The 15,109-nt window shown below is 47.8% G+C and overlaps 1 protein-coding gene across 1 annotated transcript in view; it reads right to left on the bottom strand.

The window, feature by feature from the left end:
• GALNT17 (polypeptide N-acetylgalactosaminyltransferase 17) overlaps positions 1-15,109 on the bottom strand; it is a 501,273-nt gene that overhangs the window by 28,336 nt on the left and 457,828 nt on the right. Inside the window, exons 7-8 of the mRNA XM_007940592.2 lie at positions 11,538-11,723; positions 6,745-6,882 (exon numbers count right to left, since the gene is read on the bottom strand). Coding sequence (XP_007938783.1) covers positions 6,745-6,882; positions 11,538-11,723 — 324 coding nt within the window. The remainder of the gene's footprint in view (positions 1-6,744; positions 6,883-11,537; positions 11,724-15,109) is intronic.

Below are 15,109 nucleotides of genomic sequence, written 5' to 3'. Positions count from 1 at the left end.
TATCACTGACAATTTCTTGTTGATTGCCTTTACTAATAGCTAACTGCAGTGTTTTATGTTTAGCAATGACTCCCCATTTTGAGAACTATCTGTTGATGCTCATTTCCCCACTGGGATCTTGAGTGGTTTTATTAGAGATTCGTGAGAGCTCTTTATATAAGAAGGATGTTTGTTCTTTTATAGTATATTTGTTCCACATAATGATTTCAGAATGCCAGACTTTTAACTTTTGTTCTAATATCTGTGCACTCAAATGTCTCATTTAGTAATTGAATAAATATTTACGGGGAGCCTGGTGAGTTAGATGGAGGAACAAACACCAAGATGAGCAAGCCAGTCTCTGCCCTGAGGGCCCAGGGAGAGACACACGTAGGAAGAGAGATGTGAAGGGGCCAGTACAATGTCTGAAAGACTCAAAGAGGAGGTGAGTCCCGAGCTAAGAGTTGAAAACAGTGGTGGAAGTGATGCTGACAATTTCTACTTGTTTACTCAGGTGGTGGCTACATGGCTTTTTGGTTCACAATGATCCACTAACCTAAAGTTTGGTGGTTTGAACCCACTCAGTGGTGCAGTGGAAGAAAGGCCTGGTCATCTGCTTCCATAAAGATTACAGCCTAGGAAACCCTATGGTGCTCAGTCCCACTTCTGTTCTGTACACACGGGGGGTCATGGGGAGCGGGACTCGACTTGATGGCCACGGGGTTTTGGTTTATGTGGGTTACATCTCATAGAAAATAAGAAGTCCAAAAAAGATGATTAAGAGTGAATCGGACCAAGGGTAATTCAGGCCCCAAGGTCAGTGTGAGCTGATCAGGGAGCTGTGAGTCAAAGAGATGGTGGCCCAAGTTTTCTGCGATGTTAAGGGGCTTTCCATAGAAATAACATTTCATACACGGAAGAGGCAGGGCAGAAAACATCAACATAGCTTTCTTTAAAAATTATTTGAAGACACAACCCAGCTAACAGAGATGAATGGAAATTTTAAAAACCAAGAAGAGGAGCCTGTTATCTAAGGGGCCCTCAGGACCAGTGCTGTAACACAGGAGGCAGGATTGGGGCTGATTCCAGCTTGGCCACCTCTGCCTTCAGCTCTGTCCCTGGGGCCTGGGTGTGCTGAGCATTAAAAACAGAGCTGTGTGAACAAGCGCAGATTTTGCTTCCAAACGACTTCAAAAGTTATTCTTAAAGTGGACATAAAATGTAAGTAAAATATAATTTTATTTGGGTCCAAAATTACAGATAACATTAACAAAGATTAGAAAGTGGACAGAGCCAGGGAAAAAGTGTGTTAAAATCTGCCTCCCCCTTTCTGAGGATTTTTTTTTTTAAACTTCAGAGAAACACACACACATGTATGAAAAAAGTTTAAAGTTATCACTGACAATTTCTTGTTGATTGCCTTTACTCTGATATTTTTGTCCTTCCTACCAACCCAAGCCCAAACCCATTGCTTTTCAGTTGATTCCGACTCACAGAGACCCTACAGGACAGAGTGAAACTGTCCCACAGAGTTTCAAGGCCGTAACTCTTTACAGAGACTGACTGCCTCATCTTTTTCCTGCAGAGTGGCTGGTGGGTTTGAACTGACGACCTTTCATTTAGCATCTGAGTGTTTAACCACTGCATCACCAGGGCTCCTTCCTTCTTAGCAGGTTTTTTAAAAAGATGACATGTTTTTTTCTTTTATGAGAAAATGTTAGTACATAGCAGTAGCTGTTGCTTTACGCATCCTGACTTGGTGAAATTTAAACTTCTCGTATGACATAGACTTGGCCCTTGATCTTGACACGTGAAAGCTCAGAGATCATTATTTTTTTAGTTAGCTACAATCATAATGGAATTAAGAACAATATGCATATAATTCACAAGACTAAAAAGCCTTTTAAAGCCAAAAAAGCAGACTAATTAAAAAGTAGGAAAGAGCAAGAAGCATAAAGAATAGAATTATTTGTTGGCCTGGAGACAGTCTCTCAAGTAGAAGCGAAATGGGAAAGGGATGATACAAAGGATATACACAGAGAGAGACCCACAGTGGGCAGAAAAGCAGCCCTTAAGCGCTAACACTGATTCTCTCCCGGAATTGGGATACATTTTATTTTCCTCTTCACATTTTCTATAGAATGTAGTACGCACTAAATTTATTATTATTATTTCAAGTAGGAAAATCTGCAAGGAAAAAAATGCTCCCGTTTTTAGGAGTCAGACTCTGACCTCTCTGTTGCCCCCAGGATGCCGCGGCACAGCTTTGGGGACCACTTGTACTGCAGTTGGGCCGTGCGCCTGCAGCCGTGCGGGTCCAGCCCTGTGCAGCTCTCTGTAGCAGCCTTGGCTGTTGGCCGGCACTTACCCATTTTCATTCTTTATTTTCTAATAATGACTTTTTTCTCATTATAAAATGATCGCATAAACATTATTGAAAATTAGAAAAACATGAAAAAGTTCCCGCACAAAACTGAGTGCAGTCCTTTTACCCAGAGGGGCTCTAATTCCTCATGCTAGTCTCCCTTCTTTCTGATCTAAACCGTAGCCAATATGGTTTTCTTCCTTTCTTTTAATAATATGCTGCTTTTTAAAAAAAAACATTGAGGTAAAAATATACATAGCAAAACATTTGCCAATTCCACAATTTCCACACGTATAATTCTGTGACAATGACTGCATTCTTCAGTTGTGCAACCAAAGTATTCGACCCTGTTCCCATAAACTCAGTGCCCCTAAGCAATCACTCTCCTTCTCCGTCTCCTCCCACCCCAACTACTAATAAGCGTTCATTTCTATCTATTTGCTGATCTCATAAAAATGAGATCAAACAGTGCTAGTCCTCTTGTGACTGACTGATCTCACTCAGCTAACATTTTCAAGGTTCATCCAGGCTGGGGCATGTACCAGGTCTCCACCACAGCTAGATAATCCTGACTTTTCCTTTTTCAGCCTTACACATTATTGGTATTTTCCTCCGGTCACTGAACTTTTGCACACGCCATTAGCAATGGGTGCAAAATATTTCAAGCCATGAATGTATTATGTTATAGTTAACTAACCATTTCCCTTCAAGTTTTGCTCCATCTCCTCCCTTAAAAAAAAAAAAATCACTGAGATGAACAATTTCACTCGTATATCTTCGTCCCCATTTTAAATTATATGCTTAGGGTAAGGGCGGAGATGAAAGTTGGGCTCTCAAGAGGACTGTTAGTACATGTGGTGTCAAATGCTTCTGAAAATGCTGGTTCAATGTGCATTCTCATTCTCATTAGGGGCTGCAAGGTCGGTTCCAACTCACAACAGAATGAAACACTGTGCAGTCTGGTGCTGTCCCCACCACTGGACCAATAAGCAGCATCATGATGAATGGAGAAAAGGTTGAATTTGTTAAAGATTTAATTTTACTTGGATCCACAATCAATACCCATGGAAGCAGCAATTAAGAAATCAGACATTGTACTGCACTGGGCAAATCTGCTGCAAAAGACCTCTTTAAAGTGCTGAAGAGCAAAGATGTCTCTTGAAGACTAATGTGTGCCTGAATCAAGCCCTGGTGTTTCCAGTCACCTCATATGTATGTGAAAGCTGGCCAATGAATAAGGAAGACCGAAAAAGAGTTGATGCTTTTGAGTTGTGGTGTTGGCAAAGAATAATGCAAATACCGTGGACGCCAGAATAATGAACCCATCTGTCCTGGACGAAGTGCAGCCAGAATGCTCCTTGGAAGTGAGAATGGCCAGATTTCCTCTCACCTACTTTGGTCAGGTTGTCAGAAGGGACCATTCCCTGGAGAAGGATACCATGCTTGGTAAAATGGAGGGTCGACAAAAGAGGGGAAGGCCCTCAACGAGATGGAATGACCCAGTGGCTGCAATGATGGGCTCGGGTACAGCAAGGACGGCACATGATCAGGCTGTGCTTCACTCTGTTGTACACAGGGCTGTTGAGTTGGAGCAGACTAGATGGTACCCAACAACACACATGTACACGTATTTACACACACGTGTATGTGTGTGTGCATGTATTTGTTATTAGTTGCTATTGTGTTGACTCTGACTTCCAAAGCCCCCACTGTGTTGGAGAAGAACTGCTCCATAAGGCTGTCCAGGCTGGGACTTTTGGGAAGCACATTACCAGGCCTGCTTCCCGAGGAGCCTCGGGTGGGTTTGAACTGCCATCCTTCTGACCAGTAATTGGGCATTTAACCACATGAGCCACCCAGGGACATTTACACACACATACATGCACATGCATAAACATATATGCACATATAGTTACATACACACAGTGTCGAATGCCATGTATCAAATGCCCCATTCCCTCTGATGTCAGAATGCCTATGTCTAGCCCTGTCTCCACAACTGAGGAGCTGGGTGGTCATGGACATTCGTTACCTGTCTAAGCCTTGGCCTGCTTATCCATGTAATGGGGACAATAATGAATCTATACCTTATAAGGAGCTCTGGTGGCATAGTGGCTAAGGCACTTGACTGCTAACCAGAAGGCTGGTGGTTCAAACCCACCAGCCACTCCTTGGAAGGAAGGTTGGGCAATCTACTTCTGGAGTGATACTGCCTTGGAAACCCAAGGAGGGGTCACTATGAGTCGGGTCCGACTCGACGGCAAATAACAACAACAAACAACATACCTTATAAGGTGAAGGTGAAATGAATTAATACATCGAAAGCACACAGAGCAGGGCCTGGCAGTGGCATTACTCGGGCGACACAGGGGTGTGGACTGTACTGGGTGGCACTTTCAGAGATTGTGACCCTAAAAGGACTGACTATAAAACTTCTGGGTACTGTTTCAGCAGAAATTATTCTATACAAAAATATCCCTCTAGTTAGTTACAACAACAAAAATACTTTTCGTAAGCCAAGCTTGCATGTATCAATTAACCTACACGGCTAACACTCTATGCTCATTCACTTTTTGAACCTTCTAACGTGCTCTAAGGAGCTCTGGTGGTGCAGTGCCTAAGGCACTTGACTGCTAACCAGAAGGCTGGCAGTTCAAACCCACCAGCCACTCCTTGGAAGGAAGACTGGGCATTCTACTTCCATAGAGATACTGCCTCGGAAACCTAAGGAGGGGTTGTTATCAGTCAGAATTGACTCAATGGCAGTGAGTTTATTTGGAATGCACTCTAAGGAGCTCTGGTGGCGCAGAGCTTGAAGCATGTGACTGCTAACCAGAAGGCTGGCAGTTCAAACCCGCCAGCCACTCCACGGAAGGAAGATGGGGCAATCCACTTCTGTAAAGATTTACTGCCTCGGAATCCCAATGGGGGTCACTAATGAGTCGGAATCGACTCGACAGCAGTGAGTGCAGGCGGGGGTGATGTGCTCAGGTGAGAGCTGTCCTTGTTACCCAATGCCAATGATGCTTTGAATCACACGGTTTCATCGGCACACGGTACAAGCACACGCTGTTGTTTTAGTTACTGCTGGTGATTTTATAACTGCTGATTTTGTCAAATTTTCTGGTGTTTTAGATACAATATTGTGTTCCACTGTATTTGTGAATCTATATCAGGAATTGTTTTGAGAATGACATCATCATTAAAGGAAAAGAAGAAAAATTAAAAAAGGCTTCTGCTCTGTAACTAATAACTGCTACTAATAACGTTGCGATTCAGTGTAGAATGATTTTATGAAACAATTTTGATAGTAGTGTAAGAAACATTACATTTAAGCAATTTACAACTGGACTTATTATTCTGTGATTAATATTGATAATAAACATTACTAAAGATTCTGTATGGTCCAGTATGGTAGGAGGCCCCCTGAGAGGGAGGAAAAGGTATGTGTGTGTGAGAGACACTGTGAGTTACCGGACTGGGTGACGGCAACCCTAGTGATATCACTGGTGCCTGGCACACAAAAAACACTCAAGAAATGTCTGTGGCTATTATTACTTTCAAAATTTCCTAAAATTACTATTTATAGTATTTGTAATCAATTTGCTTTAAATGTTTAAATAGGGGATATTATCTCATTACGGAAAATCTGAGAAAAGCAGCTTGAGTTTTCTGTGCCAGAAAGTGGCTCTGAGCCCAGGCACCGAATGCTGAAAACTTAGATGTGCCACGGAACAGCTCTCTCTTGAATGCCAACTATAAGCCCAGCTTCATGCTCAGTGTGTCCACTTACAGGTCCCAGATCAAAAACCAAACCCAACCCACTGCTGCCAAGTCAATTCTGACTCACAGCACCCCTAGAGGGTAGAGTAGAATTGTCCCAGAGGGTTTCCAAGGCTGCAGTCCTTACTGGAGCAAAGCCCAAAACACACCCACTGCCAGTGAGCTGATTCTGACTCACAGCGCCCCTAGAGGGCAGAGGAGAACTGTCCCAGAGGGTTTCCAAGGCTGTCCATCTTTTACAGAAACAGACTACCTCATCTTTCTCCCACAGAGCACCTAGTGGGTTTGAACCAGAGCTTTTGGCTAGCAGCCAAATGCTTTAACAACTGTGCCACCATAGCTCCTTAGATGTCCCAAAGCACCTCAAAACCAAAATGTTCCACAGAGAACTCACAGCCCACTCTCTGACCAGGGAGAGTAGGTGGCCACGGCCACTTGTCCGTGTCCCTGCTGTAAAGCCCATCACACGTCTCCCCGCCCACCTGAGAGGCCTCTCCCTGATGCATGAATCAGTGAGTGAATCAATGAATGACTCTGCTGCCTAGTTCCCCCCAAGCCAGGCAACCCACACCCCCTGAGCAGCAACCCCAGCCGAGAGCGCGCGTGGTCTTAATTACCTCCCCGTATGCAATGGTATTATTGTATCTTCTCATTTCTGGGTAAACGTGGTCCAGGTACCACTGAAAATTCTTACACTTTAAGCTTTTCCTTAACGCTCTTCTTTCTGAGACGTCACCGATGTCAATTCCTGGGTTCTGGAAGTAGAGAGAAGCCAAGGGGTGTTAGTGACTGCGGGGCTCTGGTCAAGGGAGCAGATGGAGTGACCTTCAGGAAACCCCCAGAGAGAGAAGACCGTAAGCTTACTCAGAAGCTCAGTTTAGAGAAATGTACACGAATGCCCTCCACCACATCTTCGCGTCAGCCTGGTACTGCATGGGCTTGTTACTATGTATTTCAAATACCAGCAGGGTCACCCATGGTGGACAGGTTTCAGATGTAGGCAGACCAGGCAGAAAGGCCTGGCAACCTACTTTCAAGAAGTAGCCAGTGCAAACCCTGTGGAGCACAACAGAATATGACGGTTGGCGGTTCAAACCCACCAGCTGTTCCCCGAAGGAAGATGAAGCAATCTACTTCCGTAAAGGTTTACCACCTTGGAAACCCAGTAGGGGTCGCTATGAGGCGGAATTACTCACTGGCAGTGAGGTTTTGTTGCTGTTGTGGTTGTTTTTTAAATAGACCTGGAAGGTGGGCCCCCTAGGTTGGAAGGCACTCAGAACACACGGCGGCTACAACCAGGCATGTGGGACCAGGCAGTGTCGTTCTGTTGGACACTGGGCACCGTGAGCGACCCCACGCCAACCAGTAGCACCCTGACTCTGCTCCCCGACTGTGGGTTAAGTGGTTGTCTCTCTCCTCATTGCGCGAAAGGGTCCCGGGACACACTGACGTCGATGGCCTCTGTGCAGCAAGACGTCTCCCACATTTCCCCCGAAACCCCCCGAGCCAATTATTAGCGGGATTATTTGATTACGAGAAGAAAATAGTGCCTCCCATGTCCTCTGTCTCCCTTTGCTCTGCGTGCGTAATTTCCCCTTTTGTTGGCTCTGTGAAGTTCATTATATGCAGAAGTGAAAATAACTTTCCATTGCAAAGCTTGTAATGATGTTCTAATGAATAATTCACTCTGCTCTGATAGCAATGAACCTGTAATGGGCTGTTGTGTGCTGACAGTGTGGATGCCGCATTTGAAATACGATTCCTCCGCAGACTCAGCCACAAGCTGTCCGCGGAGCAGTGCGCGTGCGCTCCTGGTGGAACCAGGTGGCGCCCTGAAGATGGGTTCACGTCACTTCGTCAAGGTCTGGGGCGCCCAACCGTGCTTTGAAAGAGGAATCCATCGCAATGCCAAACCAAGATTCAAAGGCAAACCTAACGCGCAATTGGAACTCTTTATTTTTAATATACCCCATGCGAGTGATGGGGATGGTTATTTATTTTAAAGCACGGTCGGGTACGTAGGTACCAGAAGGTTGCCTTTAACGTCGGGGAAAGCACCGAGGGTCGGGTGACCGGCATTCTTATGGCGTGAAGTCCCATCATCTTTCTCAGGAACGTTAATAGGGCCTGTTCTGCTGACCTGACCAGGCAGTGGGGCGGGCTAACATCAGAGTTCCAGCCGTGCCTCGCCATAGCCCAGCTGTAGGACCTGAGGCAAGTCACCTAACCTCTGGGCTTTGTTTACCTCATCTGTAAAATGGGCACCCTACGAGATTCTCACCAAGCTAGCATATACTGAGCACTTTCTGGTAGCACAGTGCCTAAGGCATTTGACTGCTAACCAGAAGGCTAGTGGTTCAACCCACCAGCCACTCCTGGTAGGGAAGACTGGGGAATCTACTTCCATAGAGATACCGCCTGGGAAACCCCAGGAGGGGTTGCTATGAGTCTAACTGACCGGACTGCAGTTAAGTTTGGGTTTTTTTTTTGGAAGTTCTGCTCTGAGCCTGTTTTATCTTCACAGAAGCTTATGCGTAGATATTACTACAATCCCTGCTTTATAGGTGGAGAAACTGAGGCAGATAGCTTGTAAGTCATGAGATTGTTATAAGGAGTAAATAAGATAATGCAAATAAAGAACTTTGAGTACCTGGGACAAGACATGTTGGCTATGTTTGTTATAATTATTAATAACAGAGCCGTGGAGTTGGTTCCGGCTTAGTGAGTCCATGTAACAGGGCAGAGTGGCCCCACATGGTGTTCTCAACTATAATTTTTATGAGAGCAGATGGTCAGGTCTTTCTCCCATAAAACCACTGGGTGGGTTTGAACCACCAATCTTCTGGCTACCAGTCAAGCACTTAACCTAGTGCTTAATCCATTGTTCTCCAGTAGGGCTCCTTAATAATAATAATAGTGATGTTGTTGTTACTAGGTGTTACTAAGTTGGCTCCAAGTCACGTGACCTTGCGGATAATAGAACGAAACCCTGCCAGTCCTGTGCAGTTCTCACCATGGTAGGCGTGTTTGAGCCCTGTGTTGCAGCCACTGTGTCAATCCAGCTCCTTCCAAAAGCACTTCCAGTTGAACAACTGTAAGGTACTATATGGCCTGAGGTGACTCTCCATTGGTTTAAAAGGTATTTCAAAAATTCTAACAACAACGATGTAAAGTCTTGATTTTTAGCCTCGCTATTCCTAAAGCATGTCCATTCAGCTGCAATTCTCCTCTTCTGGGCTCCAGCCTCCTGCAGCAAAGGGCCTGCCAAGTCTCAGTGGGAACCAATGTGGTTCACTCACTTGGCCAGCCTCAGGGACACCTCTGGATGCTGTGGCTGAGGAGAGAAACACAGCTGTGGTGGAAGGGGTAGGTCACCTCCGTGAGACTGACAATGCTCACCCCCGTTACCCAGCAGGTGTCGTGGGCCAGACACGGTTCTGAGCACGTCATGTGTATGAAGCCTCCCTAGTTCTCACAGTAGGAGCTCTGGTAGCACAGTGCACTTGACTGCTAACCAGAAGGCTGGAGGTTCAAACCCACCAAGCCACTCCTTGGAGGGAAGATTGGGCAATCTACTTCTGTAGTGATACCGCCCCGGGAACCCAAGGAGGGGTCGCTATGAGTCAGGTCCGACTCGACAGCATATAACAATAACAACAACAGTTCTCACAGTCACCCTGTGGGAGGTGCACTTACTATTCCCATTTTATAGCTGAGGAAACTAAGATACAAAAAAGGCAAGTGGATTTGTTCCAAACCTCATAGCTCTAAGTGGTGGAGTTGGGATTCAAACCTCCAGTGGGGCTGGAGTAACAAGGGCCTTCTCCTCAGCCATATGCCAAGCAAAGCTGGTGGGAGAGCTGCTGGGCCCTGTGAACAAGGGATCCAGCGCATAGTAGGCATGTTCCAGGGCAGGTGGAGCTCCAAAACAGGGTGCACAGTGGGAGCAGGCCAGGGGGTCTGGTGCCAAAACTCGGGGCAAGAACCTTCCAGCCCTTTGTATGCCCAGGAGCAAGTGCAGCAGCTCAACAGCCTTCTCGTCCTGGCAAGTGTGCTTAGAGGGTTCCACTGTGCCAATCCCCACAGAAATCTGGGCTGCTACAACAGTACACAAAATCTTGTTCTATGTCCTACTTAGGAGTGTGGTGACTGGGGTCTCAAAAGCCTTTGAGTGGCCATCTAAGATGCAACTATTGGTGTTCTCTTGTCTGGAGCAAAGAAGAGGGAAGAAAAATCAAAGTCATTTGGAAACAATTGGTCCAAAGCTATGATGGACCATGAGGACCTCAGCCTTCATGACCCTGAGACCAGAAGAATTAGATGGTGCCCGACTACCAATGCCAACCACTTGAAAAGGGATCAGAAATTGGAGATCCTGGAGAGAGTGGGAGGAAAAATGTGGAACAAAATCCAAAAACACAAAAAGGACCAGAATTACTGGTCAGATAGAGACTGGTGGAACCCCCGAGACTCTGGCTCCGGGTATACCTCCGGCCTGGAAATGGACTCACTTCCAGGGACTGGTGCTCAGCCCAACAGCAGAAAGACCTACAAGCAGAACACCTACCCCAGGGAGATACACCCCTTCGATCAATCAGCCATGAAACCTCAGAGGGATAGCATTCTCCCAGAGGGAGAGCTGGGCAGACAGGAGTGCGTAGATAAGAAGGGCACAGGGAGGGGGTGGCCACAGGGAGGAGAGGGCAGGAGAGCTTTATATGGTGGGGGACTGGGGAGACTGTAAGGACTGATCTCGGGCCGTGAGATCAAACGTGCATGAACTGTTGAGAGTAAAACAAATCTGCTGTGTTAACTGCAATTTGTCAAATCACAATTAAAAAAAAGAAAGAAACAAAAGCTGGGGTGCTAAAACCCAGAAGTCTGTGAGTGCCTTGAAATGCAGTCATGATGCTGCATGAGTGATGGTTCATATGCTGTATCTACTTGGCTACGATCCCCAGGGCTTTGGCCAAACACTAGAGGAGTTACCATTCCAGAACAGAACGCCACGTAACCCTCTGTAATGCAATCCAATGCAATCAGTCAATTGATGGTAGGAGGACTGTCCTATGGGTGTGGTCGGCCTCCAGACTGTAAAGAGAGATTCTGGTGGAACTTGGCAGTCTCTCTCCACTCTGCACCAACCTACGGAGCTTAGGATGCAAGCCTGGAGAAGTCTTCAGCCTGCTGCCTGACCTTTGGATTTGGGACTTGCCAGCCCCACAACCCCACACAGGTGTGAGCCAACCCTCGAAGTGAACATCTCTCTCTGAACGTGTGTGTGTGTATCTCACTGGTTCTGTTTCTCTAGGGAACCCAGGACAGTGAGTATGAGCTCTCTGACGAGCAGCCTTCCAGACAACAAGGATTGCTCTGCTGGGGAGCAGGGGACAAGGGAGGCTGGCCATACCTCCAGTGGCAGGTTCCACGCGATGTACACATGGGACTTGTAATCATCCATCCAGACCTCAGCCACGCGGAGAGCGTTCCTCTTGGTGTAGAAGCCGATGTTGCTGTTGTAGGGCTTTTTCTTGCGTTCAATGTGGGCCACCCGTGAGCACGGCAGCACCTCCATGCTGCCCCCGCAGAGCCAAACCTGCAGAACAAGGACTTGGTCAGTCTGATGGAAGAACGGCCAGAGGTCACCACCCCGCCACCAGGCCTGGAGGCAATGGGTCAGCAGACTCAGCCCGAGTCAGACGTGCCTTTTGATACACGATCTGCTGAGGCTGGTTTGTTACCGCAGCAGAGCCTGTCCTAACCTGCCTACAACCACCAGTGGCGTCGAGTCACTTCCGACTCATGGCAACCCCGTGTGTGTCAGAGTGGAACTCCTCTCCAGGGTTTTTAAGGCTGTGGCCTTTCGGAAGCAAATTGACAGGCCTTTCTTCCTGGGGGCCTCTGAGTGGGTTCAAACCACCAACCCTGTGGTTAGTAGCCTAGCATACCTAGAGTGAATTTCCAGGGCCAGTGCTGGCCTGAGGATCTGGCGTTGGTCATTCACCCCCTGCTGCTGGCTCGGATGCCCATAATGTTGCCACTGGCTCCCTTGGTGGGAGTACATCCTTAGGATCGCTGCTGGCCAGCCGAGGCTGAGACCTCAGTCGCTGCCAGTGACTCAAGTCACAAGCCCCCATCCTTCCCCTTAACCAGCAGCAACACATCTTGTGTGAGACAAAAAATGACATCATTGGAATAGCGAAGCAGCAAACCACCCTGGAAATAGCAGAGAGAACATGCAGTTCAAAGCTAAAAAAAAAAAAAACCTCAAACCTTCAATAGATGACACACAGTCAGTGTGGGAGGCAAACTCAGCCCAGACCCTGGGCCCGGAAGGCATCCACAGCCTGGCACTGGGGTTTCCCCAGTGTGCTGCAATCTGGCTTTTAGCTGCATTCTTGGTGGTGGGGGCTGTCTTGGAATTGGCCCTTCACTTGTGGTGACCCCATGCACCAGGGGACACAATGCTACATGTCCTGTGCCATCCCCATGGTCAGTTACAGGTCAGACCACTGTGACCCACAGGGCTTTTGTGGGCTGATTAGTGGACACTGATCGCCAGGCCTTTCTTCCTGGTCCATCTCAGTCTGGAAGCTCTGCTGAAACCTGTTGAGCTTCACAGCAGCATGTGAGCCTCACGGACAGACGGGGGTGGCTGTGCGTGAGGGGTGCTGGCTGGGAATTGAACCAGGGTGTGTGCAGTGTAGTATATTACACAATGTGGCTTTTCTAGCCATAGTCTTTGTAAAGTCCATGGTGGAATTTGCCATGAGCAACTAAGTAGCTCCTGATTGTTAAAGCTGTCCACCTGGGGTATTTCTGTTGGAGGAGCACAAAGCAGTTTTCTGGGACATTCATCCCCCTCTCTCATGTGTGTGGAATTCTGGTGTTGGGACTGGTTGGTTTTGCCACTCTACCCGGCTTAAAGGGAGCCATCCTAGAAGCATGTTGTTGTTGTTATGTGCCATCGAGTCAGACCCGACTCATAGCGACCCCTCCTTGGGTTTCCGAAGCAGTATCTCTACGGAAATAGATTGCCCAACCTTCCTTCTGAGGAGTGGCTGGTGGGTTTGAACCATCAGCCTTCTGGTTAGCAGTCAAATGCCTTCGGCACTATGCCACCAGAGCTCCTACCTAGAGGCATAGAGGAGGAATATCTCTCACTGCTGGCTGAGAGAGGTGTGTGCCTGACAGTCCGACCCGTGGCTGAGAGACGGCAGCAGTGGAACCAAGAGGCATGAGACAGAGTGGCAGACGTATCTGGCCCACAGAGGCAGAGGCCAGGCTGAAAGGCCGAGGGTCACAGAGGCGTGTCTAAGGGCACGGCAGAGGGGAGACTGTCCTGACCGAGGAACTGAATCCTGATCGTGTTCCTGAACTTGAGTTGTAGCCTGTTGCTTCCCTAATAAACCCCATAATCTGGGAGTAGTGTCTGTGAGTTCTGCGTGGCTGCCGCAATGAATTGCTGAGCCCAACAGAGAGGTAGTGAGTGCCGTGGGAGAGACGGTTGGTGTCAGGGTTGGTGTAAGGGCTGGAGGGAGGCAGCATGTCTGGCCTCACCAGAATAGGCCTTGGGCTGCTGATAGGGATTCTGTCCTCCTCCTGTGTGGTTCGAGGAGGCCAGAAGATGCCTCCTTCCTGCTCTTTAGCAGTCTGCTGCATGGAAGGCAGGAATGGCACCCCTGAACCCCACTACCCCTGCAAGAATTGCCTGGATTCAGTCGGATTTACCTGAGGCTGAAGCTCCAGGACCCCTCATTTGCACGGGTTCCTTCCAAGGCCTCACCTTTATGCCTAATGTTTTATTTCTAAAGAGGGGCCCCCAAATTGTAGAAGAATCAGACCCCATCAAACCTGGAAGTCCCACCCTGGGGGCGTCTGACTCAAATGCCTTCCTTTCTATGCAGAAGCCATCCTTCCAGGACACAGTCACTCTGTTAGCTACTTCAACACACTCATTTGCAGAAAGCAACATCCGTGGAACTTCCAACACAGAAATGATTAAGCCCATGCAGCAATCCAAATGCAAGCATGTCAGCCCTTTGATGATAAAAGCTGAGGCAACAACATGGACTGAGTGCTCACACCTGCCCCAGCATGGAGGAGCCGTGCCAGCACGCTGGCAAGTGAAAGAAGCCAGGCACAAAGGGTCACAGGTTCTAGGATTCTGTTTCCACGAAGGAGCCCCTGGGAGGTCCAAACGGTTCATGCACTCAGCTGCTAACCAGAGGGTTGGAGGTTTGAGTCTACCCAGAGGCACCTTGGAACAAAGGCCTGGCGATCTACTTCTGAACAGGCAGCCATTGGAAACCCTGTGGAGCTCTGATTGACTCTGACACACATGGGGTCACCATGGGCCAGACTCAAGAGGACACCAACCTTTTTAAGAAAATTCATGTGCAATGTCTGTAACAGGCCAATCTACAGACAGAAATAGATTTAGAGTAGCTTAGGGCTGAGGGATGAGAGGGTACCGGAGCGGAAGCTAGAGGACAGAGTGTGTTTCCAAAGTGATGGCATGTGTAAACGCTGCCCACGGTGATGGCTGCACAGATGTGTTCATATACTGAGCGCCAGGGAACTGTACACTTGAAAGGGCAGAATCGTACAGTATGGGAGTTACATCTCAATACAGCTGGGTTCTGGCTCCCTAGTGCTGCTCTGATAAGAATATACCACAAATGGAATGACCTTAACAAACAGGAGTTTATTCTCTTACAGTTCAGGAGGCTTTAAGTCCAAGTTCAAAGTGCCAGGCCCTAGGGACTGGGTGAAAGCCCTTCAACCTTGGGGTCCATGTCTGCCTCCTGCTCCCAGCCTACTGGAGCTAGAGGTGTTTCTTCACTCAGAGAGCTGCTGGCTGCTGAGGCTGAGAAGCCCAAGGTTAACAAGTAAAAAGGCACAGTCCCAATGTTACCAAACCACACAGCAGGCCATTAACTTAAGTCCATTGTAAGTCCCAAGTGTGGCAGAGTATGGCAG

This window comes from Orycteropus afer, unplaced genomic scaffold, assembly GCF_000298275.1.
Source record: "Orycteropus afer afer isolate SDZICR_OR568_19922 unplaced genomic scaffold, OryAfe1.0 scaffold00006, whole genome shotgun sequence".
NCBI lineage: Eukaryota > Metazoa > Chordata > Mammalia > Tubulidentata > Orycteropodidae > Orycteropus > Orycteropus afer.
The sequence above is the reverse complement of the archived record's forward strand: the minus strand, read 5'-3'. Positions and strand labels throughout refer to the sequence as shown.